Source organism: Phytophthora sojae, assembly GCF_000149755.1.
Source record: "Phytophthora sojae unplaced genomic scaffold PHYSOscaffold_2, whole genome shotgun sequence".
In the NCBI taxonomy this organism is placed as follows: domain Eukaryota; phylum Oomycota; class Peronosporomycetes; order Peronosporales; family Peronosporaceae; genus Phytophthora; species Phytophthora sojae.
The window spans coordinates 8,553,439-8,572,419 of record NW_009258116.1 but is presented as its reverse complement, the minus strand read 5'-3'; the positions used below and the strand labels follow the sequence as shown (position 1 = coordinate 8,572,419).

At 57.0% G+C, this 18,981-nt stretch overlaps 3 protein-coding genes and 9 non-coding genes across 12 annotated transcripts; 10 read left to right on the top strand and 2 right to left on the bottom strand.

The window, feature by feature from the left end:
- Nucleotides 1–4,051: 4,051 nt before the first annotated feature.
- PHYSODRAFT_297112 (putative glycosyl hydrolase family 7 protein) lies at nt 4,052–5,597 on the top strand (the record flags this gene model as incomplete). The annotated part of the gene is made up of 4 exons (XM_009522455.1): nt 4,052–4,094; nt 4,120–4,985; nt 5,053–5,359; nt 5,386–5,597. 4 exons carry the CDS (start codon nt 4,052–4,054, stop codon nt 5,595–5,597), a joined length of 1,428 nt encoding a protein of 475 aa, XP_009520750.1.
- Nucleotides 5,598–6,095: 498 nt separating this feature from the next.
- On the bottom strand, nt 6,096–7,760 carry PHYSODRAFT_297111 (putative glycosyl hydrolase family 7 protein; the record flags this gene model as incomplete). The annotated part of the gene is made up of 1 exon (XM_009522454.1): nt 6,096–7,760. One exon carries the CDS (start codon nt 7,758–7,760, stop codon nt 6,096–6,098), a length of 1,665 nt encoding a protein of 554 aa, XP_009520749.1.
- A 1,873-nt stretch (nt 7,761–9,633) lies between these two features.
- PHYSODRAFT_555281 (hypothetical protein) lies at nt 9,634–11,358 on the bottom strand. Its single transcript, XM_009522453.1, has 2 exons — nt 11,191–11,358; nt 9,634–11,125 (listed from the first exon to the last, which is right to left on the bottom strand). The coding sequence occupies exons 1-2, from the start codon at nt 11,317–11,319 to the stop codon at nt 9,695–9,697; spliced, it is 1,560 nt and encodes a 519-aa protein (XP_009520748.1). The 5' UTR covers nt 11,320–11,358; the 3' UTR covers nt 9,634–9,694.
- A 4,254-nt stretch (nt 11,359–15,612) lies between these two features.
- Nucleotides 15,613–15,682, top strand: PHYSODRAFT_t472. Its single transcript has one exon. It is a non-coding gene; the product is annotated as a tRNA-Gly (tRNA).
- A 315-nt stretch (nt 15,683–15,997) lies between these two features.
- Nucleotides 15,998–16,067, top strand: PHYSODRAFT_t473. The gene has a single exon. It is a non-coding gene; the product is annotated as a tRNA-Gly (tRNA).
- A 325-nt stretch (nt 16,068–16,392) lies between these two features.
- On the top strand, nt 16,393–16,462 carry PHYSODRAFT_t474. Its single transcript has one exon. It is a non-coding gene; the product is annotated as a tRNA-Gly (tRNA).
- Nucleotides 16,463–16,787: 325 nt separating this feature from the next.
- PHYSODRAFT_t475 lies at nt 16,788–16,858 on the top strand. Its single transcript has one exon. It is a non-coding gene; the product is annotated as a tRNA-Gly (tRNA).
- Nucleotides 16,859–17,183: 325 nt separating this feature from the next.
- PHYSODRAFT_t476 lies at nt 17,184–17,254 on the top strand. Its single transcript has one exon. It is a non-coding gene; the product is annotated as a tRNA-Gly (tRNA).
- Nucleotides 17,255–17,579: 325 nt separating this feature from the next.
- PHYSODRAFT_t477 lies at nt 17,580–17,650 on the top strand. The gene has a single exon. It is a non-coding gene; the product is annotated as a tRNA-Gly (tRNA).
- A 325-nt stretch (nt 17,651–17,975) lies between these two features.
- On the top strand, nt 17,976–18,045 carry PHYSODRAFT_t478. Its single transcript has one exon. It is a non-coding gene; the product is annotated as a tRNA-Gly (tRNA).
- Nucleotides 18,046–18,370: 325 nt separating this feature from the next.
- On the top strand, nt 18,371–18,440 carry PHYSODRAFT_t479. Its single transcript has one exon. It is a non-coding gene; the product is annotated as a tRNA-Gly (tRNA).
- A 325-nt stretch (nt 18,441–18,765) lies between these two features.
- On the top strand, nt 18,766–18,835 carry PHYSODRAFT_t480. Its single transcript has one exon. It is a non-coding gene; the product is annotated as a tRNA-Gly (tRNA).
- Nucleotides 18,836–18,981: the final 146 nt, after the last annotated feature.

Sequence of the window (18,981 nt, the reverse complement as noted above, 5' to 3'; positions counted from 1 at the left end):
GGAGAGCCCCTCGATGACTCCCGACAACTCGTCATCCTGCTGAGCAGCTTGCCGGCGGAGTACGAGTTGATCGCATCCATCGTCGAGAACTCGAAGGACGTGACCTTAATCGAGGTGAAGGAGAAGCTGCTCAAGGAGTACGAGCGGTAGGAGAAGAAGGAGACCACGGAGCGCGCGTTGAAGGCTACCTCGAACGGGAAGTTCGGCAAGGGCGGCAAGGCATTCGGCCGCAAGCGCAACGGCGGACGAAAGGTCGGTGCCTTCAAGGGCAAGTGCTTCAACTGTGACCAAGTGGGCCACATAAAGCGGGACTGCCCGGAAAAGGCAAATAGAGACACCGCCGAAGACTCGGTGTTCGCTGTGGCGGAGAATCCATCAACGGGTTGGCTGATCGATAGTGGGGCGACGGCTCACATGACGCCTCACCGCGATGACTTGTTCGAGTACAACGAGTCGTCGGCGGACATGTATGTGACAATCGCGGACGGGAAGAAGATCCGCGTGGCAGGGAAAGGGTCAGTGCGCCTAACGGGCATCGACGGCAAGCGCATCAAGATGGTGGAGGTGCTCCACATCCCCGGACTCGACCGGCGACTACTCTCGGTTGGGAGGTTGGCTGAACGCGGCATGAGTGTCGAGTTCCAGCGGAAGTCGTGCGTCATCTGGGACAAGACGGAGGCGATCGCTTCGGGGAAGAAGGTCGGCAAGGCGTACTTGCTGGACTGCCAGCAGGACATGGGGCACTACACCGAGTACTCGGGAGTCGACGGAAAGTGGGAGCTATGGCACGCTCGTATGGGACACTTGAACGGAGACGCTATGGCGAAGACCCGCGAGGCGACGGACGGTCTCCCGACGACTCAACAGCAGACGAAGACCCTGTGCGGAGGATGCATCAAGGGCAAGCAGACGGTCGCACATTTCCCGTCGCGGTCGACGTCGGCGACGACTCGACCGCTGGAACTGGTTCATACGGACGTGATGGGTCCTATGAAGACGAAGTCCAAGGGCGGAGCGAGGTATGTTCTCACCTTTGTCGACGACAACTCGCGACACGTCGTGGCGTACTTCTTGACCAAGAAGAGCGAGGTCGTGACCAAGTTCAAGTCGTTCATGAAGCTGTACGAGAACCAGTGGGGGCAGCGCATTAAATGCCTGCGCTCGGACAACGGCACTGAGTTCGTGAACACGCCGATGACTGAGATCTGCCGGGTGAATGGGATTATGCATCAGAAGACGGTCCCGTATAGCCCCCAGCAGAATGGCGTGGCGGAGCGGATGAACCGCACGATCATGGAGAAGGCTCGAAGCATGCTACACTACAAGGGCGTGGCTTCGATATGGTGGGCAGAGGCGGTCAGCACTGACCAACCGGTCGACGAACAGCATGCACCCGACCAAGACTCCGTACGAGTTGACGTTCAAGCCGAAGCCTCGGCTGGACCATCTTCGAGTCTTCGGGTCGATTGGTTACGCCTATGTCGACAAGTCGCGACGCACCAAGTTGGAGCCGAAGAGCTTCAAATGTATGTTTCTTGGGTACGCCGACGACTCAAAAAGCTACCGAGTGTACGACTTGGAGTCGAACAAGGTGAAGGTGTCCAGGTCGGTGAAGCTGGACGAGCGCGAGGTGAACGGCATCTACGACACGTCGCCCAGCGAGAACTCGCCGATCATTGAGTTGACGGAAGATGCCGAGGATGCGGCACTGCCCGAGGAGATACAACGACCTGCCGCCGACGAGCCGATGGAATCAGTGGAAGAGACCGTCGAGGACACGGAGATACATGAGGTGGAGACGTCGGAGCCATCCATGCAGGAGCTGACAACGTACCGACGACTCGCGAGACCGGTATTGAATGATGACATGGTCTTCCACCCCGAGCCGGAACGGGCCCGGCGCGCCCGAGAACCGGTACTACTACTTGGAGATGGTTCCGCAGACGGTGAGGAGTCGAAAGAGGATGGTCCCGATGACTCGGACAACGATGATCACTTCTGGCCACCGTCTCCAAAGCGACCCAGGGTGGACGAAGACAGCCTATTGGCTGATGCGGTACTGGCCTATGCCGCAGACGTCGGCGATGCCAATGACGCACCCACCACGTATCAGCAGGCCATGCAGAGCGACGAGTCGTCGGAGTGGGTGAAGGCAATGAATGCGGAGCTCAAGGCACACGCGGACAACGGATCATGGACGCTGGTCCGTTGGACACCGAGTGCTCGACCGATCGGTTGTCGCTGGGTGTTCGCAAAGAAACGCGACGAGCACGGCCGAGTCATCAGGTATAAGGCCCGCCTGGTGGCGAAAGGGTTTAAGCAGAAGTATGGCGTGGACTTCTTCGAGACGTACTCGCCCGTGGCCAACATGAACTCGATCCGAGTGGTGTTGTCGGTTGTGGTGGCCGAGGCGTACATCTGGATGCGGACACCGCCTTTCTCAACAGCGGGCTGGTGGAGCGCGTCTACATGGAGGTACCCTACGGAATCATCAACGCGAAGAACATGATGTGTCGGCTGCAGAAGGCGATCTATGGTCTGAAGCAGGCGGCAAATGCCTGGCATAAGACCATCCACCGAGTCTTCGTGGGCATCGGATTTCGGAGCTGCGGCGGTGACCAGTGTGTATACGTCAAGGGCGAGAAGGGCAGGTTCGTGTACGTCTGCCTGTACGTGGACGATATGATCATCGCAGCCAAGACGAGCAGCGAGATCCAGGAAGTCAAGGTGGCGCTCAAGAATGCGTTTAAGATGAAGGAGTTGGGCGAGGCCAAGTTCATTCTCGGTATGGAGATCGACCATGACTCATCGGCGAAGACTCTCATGATCAAGCAGACTCGATACATTGATGATGTGGTGAAGCGGTTCAACCAGCAGGACGCCAAGGTGGTGGTGAACCCGTGCGAGTCGGGCATGAAGTTGTCGAAGACTCAGTCGCCGATGACTCAGAAGGAACGTGAGGAAATGCAGGCGAAGCCCTACCGAGCACTCATTGGCTGTTTGCTGTACATTACAACGTGCACCAGACCTGATGTGGCGTACATCGTGACCCAGTTGTCGCGCTTCCTCGAGAACCCCGGGCAGCAGCACTAGAAGGCTGCCATCCGCGTGCTCAGGTACCTGAAGAGCACCCGAGACATCGGCATCGCCTACAATGGGAACACGAAGAAGGTCGAGGTGACGGCGTACACCGACGCCGACTGGGGCAGCAATTTCGACGACCGACGCTCGGTGTCGGGCATCATGGTGATGATTAGCGGGGCGCCGGTGGTCTTCAAGTCGAAGTACCAGCGGACGGTGGCGCTCAGCTCGGCGGAGGCCGAGTACATGGCGCTGAGCCTGTGCACGCAGGAGGTGCTGTGGACCCGCGCCATGCTCAAGGACATGGGTCACGAGCAAGTGGGAGCTACCCAAGTATGGGAGGACAACCAGGGCGCGATCGCCCTCGCAAGCAACGCTGGGTACAACGCGAGGACCAAGCACATGGACATCAAGCATCACTTCATCCGCGAAAATGTGTCCCGAGGACTCATCGTCGTCAACTACGTGCCGACGGAGGACCAGATCGCGGACATGCTTACCAAGGCGTTGGGGACGAAGAGGCTCAAGTACCTGATCAGCGCAAGCGGAATCGTCGGGACGGTCGTGCAGCATTAACGGCGAGTGGGAGTGTTCATGAGTCTTCGGGAGCGCCGCCAATAGAGGCACATGGACGAGGAGAACGTGTGAACACATCCGCCGATGACTCGGAGGATCCGACGGCGACGGGAGAGCCGGCGGCAGCCGGGCTCTGGATATACCAATGGCTGGTCAGGGAGACCAAGTATACTGAGATCAAGTCAATCGGAACCCGGGAGTAATCCGTCTGATGAGAGGCACCAACGAGCACAAGGAGCACAAGAAGGAAAGCAGGAGGGGAAGACTAGAGAGTAGTTTGAGAGACGATAACATTTAATCTCACTTCGGGATTTGCCCCCTCAACCACAAGCTACAAACCAACACGAGCACCCTTCGCCTCGTGGCGATCGCCGCGACGGCCTCGCTCGTCACCATGACCACGACCGCGCAGCAGGCTGGTTCCAACACGGCTGAGAGTCACCCGTCGCTTACTACGCAGAGCTGCACGAGCAGCCAACTGGCGCTGGTTGTACGAGGTCGGCACGTCCACGAACTGCTACACGGGCAACGAATGGGATGAAACCATTTGCTCCGACCCCGAGACGTGCGCGTCTAACTGCGCTCTTGACGGTGCCGACTACACTGGGGCCTACGGTATCACCGCTGACACGGACAGCCTCACGCTCAAGCTGGTGACCGACAGTGCGTACAGCACCAACATCGGTTCGCGCGTGTACGTCATGGAGTCGGACGACACGTACAAGGCTTACATGCTGCTGAACCAGGAATTCACGTTCGACGTGGACGTGTCCAACTTGGACTGCGGTCTCAACGGCGCCCTGTACTTCGTCGACATGGACACCGACGGTGGAATGAGTCGGTTCTCCGGCAATGCTGCCGGGGACAAGTACGGCACGGGTTACTGTGACGCGCAGTGCCCGCAAGACCTGAAGTTCATCAGCGGTGAGGTCAATGTCCTCAACTGGACGGCCAGTGCCACTGACAGCAACTCTGGCACTGGCGAATACGGCTCGTGCTGTGCCGAGATGGACATTTGGCAGTCCAACAGCATCAGCAACGCCTACACCTCGCACCCCTGCTCGGTGACGTCGAGCGCTGGAGGCTCGTACCGCTGTGAAAGCGCCACCGAATGCGGCTCCGGGGACGATCGTTATAACGGAGTTTGCGATAAGGACGGCTGCGACTTCAACCCGTACCGAATGGGCAACAAGACGTTCTTCGGCCCCGGATCGGATTACACGATAGATACGACGAAATCGTTCACGGTCGTGACGCGGTTCATCACGGACGATGGCACTGCGACGGGTACGCTGAGTGAGATCACTCGCTTCTACGTGCAGGGCGACGTCAGCTACGAGATGCCCTACGCGACGTGGTCGGGCATCGAGGACATGAACGTTAACGGAGTCCCAGTGCTCAGCAGCAAAGACGGAGTTCGGCGACGAGGACGACCACAAGGCCAAGGGCGGACTTGCTCAGCTCGGGCTCGCCATGAAGCGCGGCATGGTGTTGACCATGAGTCTGTGGACGGACAACGCCGCCTACTGCCTGTGGCTGGACTCGGACTACCCCGTGACTGCTGACGCCTCCGAGCCCGGTGTCTCGCGCGGTACGTGCGCCAAGACGTCGGGTGTCCCTGATGATGTTATCTCGGAGCAGCTGGATGCCACTGTCGTGTTCAGCAACATCCGCTTCGGTGACATTGGCACTACGGTGGACGGTATCAGCTCGTCGGACGCTTCGAAGTCCACCGGTACGTCAACTTCCCCGTCCACATCGACATCGTCGGGCTCGTCGACTTCCACTTCAACTACGGCGTCGTCCACGTCAACCGATTCCACGGACGCTTCAACGTCCACCAGTACGTCCACAACGACGACTTCTCCGTCCACATCGTCGTCTACTACTTCGTTGGACGCTTCAACGTCCACTTCTTCCTCAGCGGCCAACGAGGCTGACAATCAGACCGACTCAGCCTCCGAAGTCGATGCGGATGCCAACTCGACTCTGAAGAGAGCTCCGAAGCCAATGCCGACTCCACCACTTCGACCAGTACGTCGGTGCCGGCCACGTCGACAAGTTCGTATAAGGTCCGTGCGCGCCGTCACTAGGAGCGGACGAGTGCCATCCAAGTGAACATGATTCAGGACTGTGTGTCGTGCGTATCGTAGTCGTAAGAGTAAGAGTAAGATCTAAAGTGTTCGGCCTCACGTGGAAGGTCGAGTTGTTCGACCCCTTAACGAAAAATAAACTGTTTGTGCATTGAAGGTTGATGATACCGATATCTGGGCTAAGGACGAGAAGATTTGTCACCAAAGACGAGTGAACACGTAGACCAACTGAGACTTGACAACAACAAACATTTTCCATTAGGGATTTCTAAGGCCATCTACGGTTGCTTTAGATCTTCGCTCAACACATAATCATCTTTCAGACATCCGAGCTTAATAAAGCATCTACTTACGGCGCTTGCACGAGCTGGTGGTCGTAGCAGGAGCCGACTCGGTCTCAGTGTCGGCCGACGCAGCCTCCGTGTCGACCGACGCAGCCTCCGTGTCGACCGACGCAGCCTCAGTGTCAGCATCAGCTCCGACCTCTTCGGGGTCAGCCTCATTGGCGGTCTCCGTAGTGGCCGCCGACGGAGCGGTGGTCTTCTTGGGAGTAGTAGTCTTCTTGGTGGTCGTAGTGGTCTTGGTCATCTTGGTGCTGATGCCCTTGACCGTCGTGCCAATGTCACCGAAGCGGATGTTGCTGAACTGGACGGTGGCCTCGGCCTGCTCAGCGATGACCTCCTTGGGCACACCCGACGTCTTGGCGCACGTACCGCGCGAGACACCGGGCTTGGAGGCGTCCGCCGTCACGGGGTAGTCCGAGTCGAGCCACAGGCACTGGGCGACGTTGTCGGTCCACAGACTCATGGTGAGCACCATGCCGCGCTTCATGGCCAGACCAATCTGCTCGAGGCCGCCCTTGGCCTTGTGGTCGTCCTCGTCGCCGAAGAGCGTCTTGGCAGCCGAGCACTGGTTGTCCTTGAGGGACTTCATGCCCTTGATGGCCGAGAAGGTCGAGTGAGGCATCTCGTGGGTCACGCCGTCCTGCACGTAGAAGCGCGTGATCTCGCTGAGGGTGCCCGTGGCCGTGTTGTCGTCCGTGATGAAGCGAGTCACCACCGTGACTTTCTTGGTCGTGTCGATGGTGAAGTCCGAGCCAGGGCCGAAGAACGTCTTGTTGCCCATTCGGTACGGGTTGAAGTCACAGCCGTCCTTATCGCAGACGCCCTTGTAGCGGTTCTTGCCAACACCGCACTCCGTGGCGCTCGAGCAGCGGTAGGCACCGCCAGCCTTGGACGAGATCGTGCACGGGTGCGTCGTGTAGGCGTTGCTGATGCTGTTCGACTCCCAGATATCCATCTCAGCACAGCAGGCGCCGTATTTGCCGGTACCGGCGTTGCTGTCGATCTTGTTCGGGGTCCAGTTAAGGACGTTAGCCTCACCACTGATGAACTTCAGGTCCTGGGGGCACTGCGCGTCACAGTAGCCCGTGCCGTACTTGGCACCAGCCTTGTTGCTGGGGAAGCGCTTCATGCCACCGTCGGTCTCCATGTCCACGAAGTACAGGGCGCCGTTGAGACCGCAGTCGAGGCCCGATACATCCACGTCGAAGGTAAACTCCTGGTTCAGCAGCTTGTAGGCCTTGTACGTGTCGTCCGACTCCATGACGTACACGCGTGAACCGATGTTGGTGCTGTACGGACCCTTGGTCACCAGCTTCAAGCTCAAACTGTTGCTCTCAGCGGTGATACCGTAGGTCCCGGTGTAGTCGGCGCCGTCGAGGGCACAGGAGGACGCACACGTCTTGGGGTCCGAGCAAATGGTCTTGTCCCACGAGTTTCCGGTGTAGCAGTTCGTGGACGTGCCCTCCTTGTACAGCCAGCGCCAGTTGGCGTCCAGCACGATGGAGGTATCCTCGTCGGTGCAGCCACTGCTCGTGCAGGTCTGAGTCGTGAGCGGCGGGTGGGTCTCGGCCGTGTTGGAGCCCACAAGCTGCGCGTCGGCGGTCAGCGCGGCGAGCGAAGCCACCGCAGCAGCCGCCACGAGACGGAGAGCACTCGGGGTCTGCATCTTGATCGGAGAAGCTGGAGGTGGTGGATGGATGTGCTTCAGCGGAGGCAAATTGAATTGTGAGCGGTCGGTCGATGCGAGCGCGCGCGCGCGTGGCTTCCTCTCTCCTTGCTTGTGTTGGGACAACCGGATCGATCAGAGAGCGCCCGACGCAGCGCTGGTGGCACAGACAGCACGGATCAGCGCCGTAAAGGAAGAGCTGTCCATTAATCCGCGTTTTGCTGTTAGGTTGGCACCCGTGTGGCGTCCAGCTGCTTTGAGACTCTCAAATTGAGAGAGCCCGTGGATCACCTAACAATTGAGACCGGACCAGGTTCTGCCGCGCTTCCAGCTGGGGAGGTGAGTGCGATCAAGATGTGCTAACAGCGAAATGCTCGTCTCTACTGTAGGTACCGTACACCTGCTGCAGGAGCGTCAAGCCCAGCCAACGCGGCGGAGTTTGTTGAAAGTCTCAATCCCACTTCAATGTGTTGACTCGCCGGCCGTGTTTGAAGCATCGCCCGGCAGCGCCTGCGTACGACTGGTGCTCGAGGAGCATGTGGGGCTTTGCCAGGTGTATCGTCGGCTCAGCTCTCGGAAGTGCCCAGTCTCAACAAGATGGAGGTGCTTCTGGAGCTCGAAGGACCCAAGCCTAGAATAACGTTAATATTCACCGGTGGCACGTTGTTTTAATGATCAAAGCGATTGAATTGCTGTCACGCCACGCTCGGCCAAGTACGGCGCGAACTTTGTTGCTCGCACTTCAAGAATGCGACCGACACGCTCGAGTCTTGTTGAGCCACACATCGCGACACCGTGCATGGTGGCGATTTCAACTTGCAATACCGGTACGAACGAGCTCGCCTCAGTAACGACGCGTTCGGGCGCCTCTCAGGGCACCTTTACTTGAGAGGAAGTGGTCTACAGGCCATTGAGCGAGCCTCCATCCCATGATCTTCTTCAAAGGAGTCTCGGAGGGAAGCAACGAGACGAACTTCCCGCCTCAAGAAATCTGTTGGTTCTGTTGTTGCGGTTAGCTCTCTCAGAGTCTCAGGCATTGGACTTTTGTGTCGATGCGGCATCGCACAGTACAGGAATCACAGCTTGCCCTTCTCTTCGATTACCGGTTAACACTGGCGAGCAAGGCACGTCTTTTGGCTCTTACATGTGAGCCCTTGCCAACTTCGACTGCAGTACGAATGTACGAGAGTCTCGGAACGAGAGTTCTTCTCGGAGAAGAACGGTAGAGGGAGAAGTTCTCCCTCTACCGATCCGTCCCTCCGATTCTGTAGTGAGGATGGTGACGGTCACCGTGACCAGCGCTTACCATATTCGGCCGTAAGGGAAGCCCCAGAACGACGTCGAGATCAAGACTAATAGGTTTGTACGTTGACAGAGTTGCCAAAGCCAACGACAATTCACAAAAACTCCATGTAGTCTACATGTTTCCAGGTCTAAAGAGTTCAGGTCAAGGGAATCCGAACGCCCGATCCAAAAGATAGTTGGACCAGAGTTGAAGCCTGGTGATCAGCCCTAAAAGAACAGTTGGTTCTACCGAAGCACCGGGACTTTTCGAGTGCATTGAGGAGACCCTACCTCACCACGGTCTGTGAGTCATTGCTTTGGCTCAGTATCCTCAGGAGCCGCGACTCGCGGCCCGCGAGCACGTTAGATCGAGTCACAACTGACTAAGTTCTGCATTGCCCGCGGACAAAGGTGCACTGCTCGGGTCCTCCCGACAAGAGCAACTGCAGCAGTCCATGTTTGTCATCATTTCGTCACCATTTCGATGTGCGTCATGATGTATCATACTTCAGAGATTGTTTGCTACGTAACAACTAATTGATACCATGGTCGCGTTCCAGGTGATAAGTAGCTTGAGAAGTGCGAGGTTCCGAGTCAAGAACGGTAACATTATCTTTGAAATACAGCGCAGATTACATTTGAGCCCGCGCTTAGTTCGAGCTCGGGCATCCAGCGCCGGGTGTCCGGGTCTGGATATCCTTCACAAGGGCATCTGAAAACTTCTGTCCGTCCATAAAGGACTTCATGTGCAGAATCGGCTGCACACCGACGTCCGTGACGGTCTTGCCCTGGATCAGCTCGCTGTACTTCTGAGGGTAGAAGTTCTCCAGCGGGTCGGCGCCAGTCGCGTTCGCCGACACGCCTTCGACCACGCAGAACAGAGCATCGATGTCGTTCATCTTCATGAACGGGCAGGTGGCGCAGCCACCAGCAGTCGAGCATCCCTCGCCGCCGGCGACACCAGGCACCAGCTCCTCACCTTCCGTAGCGACAGCATCCGCCGACACGGGGAAGATGATCTCGACCTCCGGCTTGACACCACCCGGCTGCGCGTTCAGCGTCTCCTGCACACCGCGCACGATGGCAGTGATCATGCCGGCCTCCGTGCCCAGCACGAAGCTCAGCTTCTCTCCTGACTGGTTCTGGACAGCCTCCGCCGTCTTGGCCTTGATGAAGTTAAGGATGTTCGACGTCGATCCCACCACACCGCGGCCCTCGTTCTGCGCCTCCATCGCCAGCGTGAACATCTCGCCGGGCACCTCGAAGTGCGCCGTATGGTAGGCGTGGCTGTACTCGTCGCGCACGCGCTGGGTCACCTTGTCGCCGAACATGTGGTGCACCACACAGTTCCCCTCCTTGAAGTAGTCGAAGCGCGTGAGCAGCTCGGCTATGGTCTGGCGGTTGTGCTGCGGGTGGATCTGACGGATCTTGTCGTCGGGGAGCTGCGCAATGTGCTCGAACATCTGCTGCAGGTTCTCACCCATGTACGTGTCGGGGCCGTACCAGACGTTGATGTCCGGCACCTGCGCAAACGCCTGCAAGACCGTCTGCACCACGTTGGAGGACGTGCAGGTGATCGTGGGCACGAGGTCGTGCGCGAACGCCTTGCTGCGCAGCGACGTGTTGATGTACACGATGTGCAGGCTGTTGGGCGTCTTGGCGGCCTTCGTCAGGTAGGCCAGGTACGCCTGCTTCTCTGCCGACTCGGCCAGACTGCAGCCAATCTTCTGCTCGGCCAGGCGGTACACGGGGATGTGCTCGAAGCCGTTCGAGTCCAGGTTGGCGCGAACGCTCTCAGACATGAAGTCGACGCCCAGCACGGCCACCGACTGGATGCCCTTCTTGGCCATCTTGGCGGCGGCCTCGCCCATGGCCAGCGAGTCGGCAATGAACGTGTGCGGCCACTTGAGCGACGAGAGGATGCCCTGCAGCTCCGGGTCCATGTAGAAGTGCGCGACAATGCCCATCTTCTTCTCGTGGAGCAGCGCGTCCAGCTCCTCGACCACCTGCATGTCGGGCTTGAGGTAGTTGGCCTGCGCCTCGGCGAACGAGCCCTGGGCCGAGACTCCGTCGGCGGAAACCTGGTGACCATCACTCTCGTTAGATCTACGCGTGTACTGCAAGGGGGCAACACTACCAAACGCACCAGAATGGAGGGGAAAGGGCGGTCCCAGGACGCGGCAAGCGACGCGGGGGCTGCGGCCGTGGACTGGGCGCGCGTAATGTGTGCGGCGGGTACGCGCAGGCGTCGGGAGAGCTTCAGGGCGGCGCGCATTGTGGAGATCGAGTAGCGAGGGAGAGCGAGAGTGCGCGCGCTGGGGCGAAAGAGGAAGTGGGGGGTTGCAGTGCTGGTGCGCACGAGGGGAGAGAGCCTTGACCACCAGAAATGGCTGCTACATACAAACACGAAATGTAAGCACCTGCTCGCGTTACCTTACGAAAAAAATGGGAACTGGTCGAAAAGGTCTAAACCTGTCTATACGGTTTGTTTTGAGTCACCTTTCAAAATTGTTCATCTGTTATAAGCGGTTGTTGACCTATTTGGATCGATTTGGGTCAAACATTTAGCAGTGTTGCCCACTTGTGACAAACAGATGGCGGGTGCCCATCCCTCACTGCCAGCTCGCCACGTCAGACGCAATCAGACGCGCTTGAAGTGGGAGGCACCCAGCTGGATGAAGGCGAGGACTCCGAGTCCTAGCCTAATAGGAGTGCCGGGGATCTCTTCGAGCTCCCACGACTTTTCAATCGCAATGCTTCGTTCACGTCTCGGAGTGTTGTTAAGGCTTCGCAAAGTTTAGGAATTATCGTCATTGTTACGCTCAACCTGCTGGTCGATGTCGTGCGGGGTCCGAAATCCTCTGAAAGTCGGATAGCAGAGCGAGCAATAAGTAGAATGAAGCCCTTCCATTGACCAGGTCCCGTACTAGGCTGCCAACATGTTACTAGCTTATGCTTGCTGTCTTTTCTTCATGTTGATGCGTGTGAGATGCATCTGGCAGTATTTAAGTTTGGGCACTTACTGTATATAGTAAAGAATTCCTTCTTCCTGCCCCAGGAACATTGAGTCTGCGCAAGTAAACGTGGTTTACCAGTTCATGGACCTCCAGGAGGACCTCATGCCAAATCGTCACTATTGGTATCAGTAATGAATACAAACAAGCTATCGGTCCAAATAAAAGCCAGAGTTCTTATTTTTGAAAGGCTTCCCGCCCTTTTTGAATCAATTTTGAATGAGCTGTGTACCAGACAATCAGACCGGAATCTGTTTTTTTTCTTTCTCACTGACCAGTTGAGGGTATTGGCACACCATAAGTCTTCCTTTCACTTATTTCTCTATGTATTAGCTCTTAGTCTCTGTCATCTAATGTCTTTCAGTAAGGCGGGCGGTATCTTACCGAGCTGAACGCAAGGGTCCATGATCTGGTAAAATAGACAGTTTGGTTTTTATCTTCTATAGATATTTAAAGTAACTTAGCAAACCAATTAAAACCTATTTCCTAAAAATAGAAGGATATGACTGGACAAAATACCGATCGCTTATGATCTAGTAAAAGTCCATGAATTGGTAAGTCACGTTAGTACAAGATTGGCCGTCTTTTTTCCAATTTGCTTTTTAACACATGTATCTTGGAATTTTTATGCTATGCTCTGGTTTTATACCGCTGTTGTGATATAGTACGGATCAGGTGCGCTTTAGGAGAAAAGTAGGAAATAGGAATTCTCGTATACGTTACGTGTTCAGCTTGACTCTTGGGGATCAGGAACAACAAATTGAATTACTAATCTTGGGGCCTATTGCTTGTTAGCAAGGAATTTGTCAAAATAGTATATATATGATGAAGAGGAAATGCTACTCTGATGCCAGGGTATCGTAAAACTCATGAGTGCGAGACTGTCGGGGCTGGCAGTGGGTCGGTCGAGCTCCGCTGTTCGTCAGATCAACAATGGTTGATTGTACTTCAGTAGGGAGCTTCTAGTTGAAGTTTCGCTCCTGCTTGTACTGAGGTTAGTATAGTATAGCTTAACCAATAGGGGGTTGCCATCGGCGAGGTCTTCTCCTCCTCAATCCCATTATTTCCGTGGGCAGGCAAGCTAATGTTCCTACGTCTCGTGTCTGATTCTTCTCGGCCATCGCCACTACGAGCCTGGAAGCACTGCCGTCCTACTGTACAATCCCTCATAGGCTATGGGCAATTCCCAGCACGGGATCCCGTGCAAGACGTTGCAACTTGCTGTGCCCAAGCTACGGTTGCTGATACAGCACAACATAGTGCCGTTTGAGTCATAAGGCGTCTCCACCGCGAGGCCGCAAATCTGGCAGCAAATATGAAAGCTACCGCGTAGCTGGCCATGGTCAGTTGTTCATGATAGCAAATCTGTTTGGTCCCACCACACAGATCCAAATTCTGCCTTGTGAACCTTATAAGAGGGTCAAGAATGGCACTTACCCCGAAGGGTCGCCCAGAATGTCTAACCAGAGTGTTCCAATCTGCTACAAATTATCCCACGAACGGGGCATAATTGTATGGACATCGATTAGAGGCTGGCACTAAAACCAGAAGCAATTCGACGCGATTTGATGTCGCGAGAGGTGTTAAATTACGTCTGGCCCCAATGGGTTCCCGCGGTGGGGAACGGAAAAACTAACGAGCACAATTTTTTGTTTTACTCGTGAAGAGAAGGTCCGACTCGAACGGCTGGGCATTACGTCCAGTGCGCCTGTTGCAACTTAGTACCAGACTACCACATTATCACTACCATATCGTAGCTACCACATTGTATCAATTATCTATTGGTTTACTCGCGATTTATGCTACGTAGCTTTTATTCTTTGAGGGACGGCCGGAACTGCTAGTAGCGCTTTAAGGACTACATTCCTTGTTCGCAGCCACGCTATCTTCTGCAACAACCATTAAAGCGCCGTAGTGCTTCCCGACCCATCGCTAGTCCTTGAAAGGGCCTGTTTGTCTGTGATAACGTACCAAGTTTGTAGCATCACCTTGAATTGATCGCTCATCAGCACTTCCTCTTTCGCGTCGTGATACAGCGTTTTTGCAAGTTGTAATCACCGGCTGCTTGTTGAGCAGTTACATCATCCTCTTCGACTGTCTGCACGTTGGAAATGCTTCGGGTTGACTCGATCCCGGATATACGGTTGCTAAACTCTCTCGTCACGAGCTCACGCTGGTTGAGAGGTAGTGAACGAGCAACACTAGCAACCAGTCTACTAGCTGTAGGATCATACTTTCAACTGCGTCAACATCACCAGCTGTGCCAGGGTAGCCATACAATTGTACAGAATCGCTTTGAGATACTTCAGCTTGGCCTTGCAATACGCCCCCCATGCCTTGTTTAACAGCGTCAGATCCTGTGTAGCAGTGAGACGTGCGTCTCTTCTGTGATTGGTACAGCAACGCCGGCGTGGTGTTGGGCTCAGATGAGAAACGCTCATCAATAATCCCGTTTGTACCAGGAGAAATTGGGGTCTGATGTAGCTCTCCCGTTCGTCTGGGGGGAGACCCAACCATTGATTTCGGAGTTTTTTAGCTTGTTTCGTGTAGCTCAGCCATCGATTCGTTTCCTTTTCACTTCGTGCCGTCTAGTTACGAAGCTCTCAGTGTGTTCAGACCCCTCCCTGACAGCAAACGCCCAAAATGCCTCATGACACCGCATAACGCTTACACAAAAGGGGTATGATCTATTCACACAACAAATACGTATCAATCTTGCCACGCTTGTCGTACTCAGCGCAGGTTGAGTACGGCACGCCAACCTACGTGGGCTTTTGATCCTTATCGGTCGCGAGCAATATATTAATACTCGAAGTTTAGACCCAAGAACGTGGTCGGCTCCCCAGAACGCGGCTAAAACAACCTCTCATACCAAAATAGCTATACAGCTCCGGAGGGGGGGATAATAGTTGCTAGATCCCCAATGGTGTATTGATAGTGCAAATCGGTTCGAGTCAGAACATAACCCGATTTAAACCATCGCAGGGACAATGAGCTCGATCAGCGCGAAGGCACTTAGCTCCGTGATCATAACGAGTCGCTTTCTGCGCAAGCGGCAATCACGAAAGAAGAAACACGGCGGCTCGAGGCCAGGAAGAAGCTCCAACCTTAATCGCAATCACGTCCTCGCCTACATTCGGTTCTACAAGCAGTACATCGTAAGTATGGAGTGCATCCTGTCATTAAAGTTGCCAACGAGATGCCCCGGGTTCGATTCCCGGACGGCGCATTCTCTTTGCCGCATCGCCTTTTTCGACCACTCGCGACTACTGCACGCGCTCTGGCGGGTCGATGGCATCAGGCCGCCCGCGCTGGCGCTGGATCGGCGTCCGGGGACGTCCTGCAGGCCACCAGTCGCCGGCACGGCCGACAGACCGACTACCGAAGCGGGCACTTTGTCGGCGCGGTCAATGAAGTGTGGCGGCGGCTGTTGTGGTCGGAGAGAGGCGGTGGATAGCGGTGAGTGGAGCGTTTGGGTCGTGTATTCCGTGTTGGTGTGTGTTGGTGTGTGGGGCTTGTTGTAGTGTGTTTTTGTAGGTTGCGTGTTCGTGCAAGCGCCGTTGGTTTAGTGGTAAAATATCTCGTTGCCAACGAGATGCCCGGGTTCGATTCCCGGACGGCGCATTCTCTTTGCCGCATCGCCTTTTTCGACCACTCGCGACTACTGCACGCGCTCTGGCGGGTCGATGGCATCAGGCCGCCCGCGCTGGCGCTGGATCGGCGTCCTGCAGGCCACCAGTCGCCGGCACGGCCGACAGACCGACTACCGAAGCGGGCACTTTGTCGGCGCGGTCAATGAAGTGTGGCGGCGGCTGTTGTGGTCGGAGAGAGGCGGTGGATAGCGGTGAGTGGAGCGTTTGGGTCGTGTATTCCGTGTTGGTGTGTGTTGGTGTGTGGGGCTTGTTGTAGTGTGTTTTTGTAGGTTGCGTGTTCGTGCAAGCGCCGTTGGTTTAGTGGTAAAATATCTCGTTGCCAACGAGATGCCCGGGTTCGATTCCCGGACGGCGCATTCTCTTTGCCGCATCGCCTTTTTCGACCACTCGCGACTGCTGCACGCGCTCTGGCGGGTCGATGGCATCAGGCCGCCCGCGCTGGCGCTGGATCGGCGTCCGGGGACGTCCTGCAGGCCACCAGTCGCCGGCACGGCCGACAGACCGACTACCGAAGCGGGCACTTTGTCGGCGCGGTCAATGAAGTGTGGCGGCGGCTGTTGTGGTCGGAGAGAGGCGGTGGATAGCGGTGAGTGGAGCGTTTGGGTCGTGTATTCCGTGTTGGTGTGTGTTGGTGTGTGGGGCTTGTTGTAGTGTGTTTTTGTAGGTTGCGTGTTTGTGCAAGCGCCGTTGGTTTAGTGGTAAAATATCTCGTTGCCAACGAGATGCCCGGGTTCGATTCCCGGACGGCGCATTCTCTTTGCCGCATCGCCTTTTTCGACCACTCGCGACTGCTGCACGCGCTCTGGCGGGTCGATGGCATCAGGCCGCCCGCGCTGGCGCTGGATCGGCGTCCGGGGACGTCCTGCAGGCCACCAGTCGCCGGCACGGCCGACAGACCGACTACCGAAGCGGGCACTTTGTCGGCGCGGTCAATGAAGTGTGGCGGCGGCTGTTGTGGTCGGAGAGAGGCGGTGGATAGCGGCGAGTGGAGCGTTTGGGTCGTGTATTCCGTGTTGGTGTGTGTTGGTGTGTGGGGCTTGTTGTAGTGTGTTTTTGTAGGTTGCGTGTTCGTGCAAGCGCCGTTGGTTTAGTGGTAAAATATCTCGTTGCCAACGAGATGCCCCGGGTTCGATTCCCGGACGGCGCATTCTCTTTGCCGCATCGCCTTTTTCGACCACTCGCGACTGCTGCACGCGCTCTGGCGGGTCGATGGCATCAGGCCGCCCGCGCTGGCGCTGGATCGGCGTCCGGGGACGTCCTGCAGGCCACCAGTCGCCGGCACGGCCGACAGACCGACTACCGAAGCGGGCACTTTGTCGGCGCGGTCAATGAAGTGTGGCGGCGGCTGTTGTGGTCGGAGAGAGGCGGTGGATAGCGGCGAGTGGAGCGTTTGGGTCGTGTATTCCGTGTTGGTGTGTGTTGGTGTGTGGGGCTTGTTGTAGTGTGTTTTTGTAGGTTGCGTGTTTGTGCAAGCGCCGTTGGTTTAGTGGTAAAATATCTCGTTGCCAACGAGATGCCCCGGGTTCGATTCCCGGACGGCGCATTCTCTTTGCCGCATCGCCTTTTTCGACCACTCGCGACTGCTGCACGCGCTCTGGCGGGTCGATGGCATCAGGCCGCCCGCGCTGGCGCTGGATCGGCGTCCGGGGACGTCCTGCAGGCCACCAGTCGCCGGCACGGCCGACAGACCGACTACCGAAGCGGGCACTTTGTCGGCGCGGTCAATGAAGTGTGGCGGCGGCTGTGGTGGTCGGAGAGAGGCGGTGGATAGCGGCGAGTGGAGCGTTTGGGTCGTGTATTCCGTGTTGGTGTGTGTTGGTGTGTGGGGCTTGTTGTAGTGTGTTTTTGTAGGTTGCGTGTTTGTGCAAGCGCCGTTGGTTTAGTGGTAAAATATCTCGTTGCCAACGAGATGCCCCGGGTTCGATTCCCGGACGGCGCATTCTCTTTGCCGCATCGCCTTTTTCGACCACTCGCGACTGCTGCACGCGCTCTGGCGGGTCGATGGCATCAGGCCACCCGCGCTGGCGCTGGATCGGCGTCCGGGGACGTCCTGCAGGCCACCAGTCGCCGGCACGGCCGACAGACCGACTACCGAAGCGGGCACTTTGTCGGCGCGGTCAATGAAGTGTGGCGGCGGCTGTGGTGGTCGGAGAGAGGCGGTGGATAGCGGCGAGTGGAGCGTTTGGGTCGTGTATTCCGTGTTGGTGTGTGTTGGTGTGTGGGGCTTGTTGTAGTGTGTTTTTGTAGGTTGCGTGTTCGTGCAAGCGCCGTTGGTTTAGTGGTAAAATATCTCGTTGCCAACGAGATGCCCGGGTTCGATTCCCGGACGGCGCATTCTCTTTGCCGCATCGCCTTTTTCGACCACTCGCGACTGCTGCACGCGCTCTGGCGGGTCGATGGCATCAGGCCGCCCGCGCTGGCGCTGGATCGGCGTCCGGGGACGTCCTGCAGGCCACCAGTCGCCGGCACGGCCGACAGACCGACTACCGAAGCGGGCACTTTGTCGGCGCGGTCAATGAAGTGTGGCGGCGGCTGTGGTGGTCGGAGAGAGGCGGTGGATAGCGGCGAGTGGAGCGTTTGGGTCGTGTATTCCGTGTTGGTGTGTGTTGGTGTGTGGGGCTTGTTGTAGTGTGTTTTTGTAGGTTGCGTGTTCGTGCAAGCGCCGTTGGTTTAGTGGTAAAATATCTCGTTGCCAACGAGATGCCCGGGTTCGATTCCCGGACGGCGCATTCTCTTTGCCGCATCGCCTTTTTCGACCACTCGCGACTGCTGCACGCGCTCTGGCGGGTCGATGGCATCAGGCCGCCCGCGCTGGCGCTGGATCGGCGTCCGGGGGCGTCCTGCAGGCCACCAGTCGCCGGCACGGCCGACAGACCGACTACCGAAGCGGGCACTTTGTCGGCGCGGTCAATGAAGTGTGGCGGCGGCTGTTGTGGTCGGAGAGAGGCGGTGGATAGCGGCGAGTGGAGCGTTTGGGTCGTGTATTCCGTGTTGGTGTGTGTTGGTGTGTGGGGCTTGTTGTAGTGTGTTTTTGTAGGTTGCGTGTTCGTGCAAGCGCCGTTGGTTTAGTGGTAAAATATCTCGTTGCCAACGAGATGCCCGGGTTCGATTCCCGGACGGCGCATTCTCTTTGCCGCATCGCCTTTTTCGACCACTCGCGACTGCTGCACGCGCTCTGGCGGGTCGATGGCATCAGGCCGCCCGCGCTGGCGCTGGATCGGCGTCCGGGGACGTCCTGCAGGCCACCAGTCGCCGGCACGGCCGACAGAC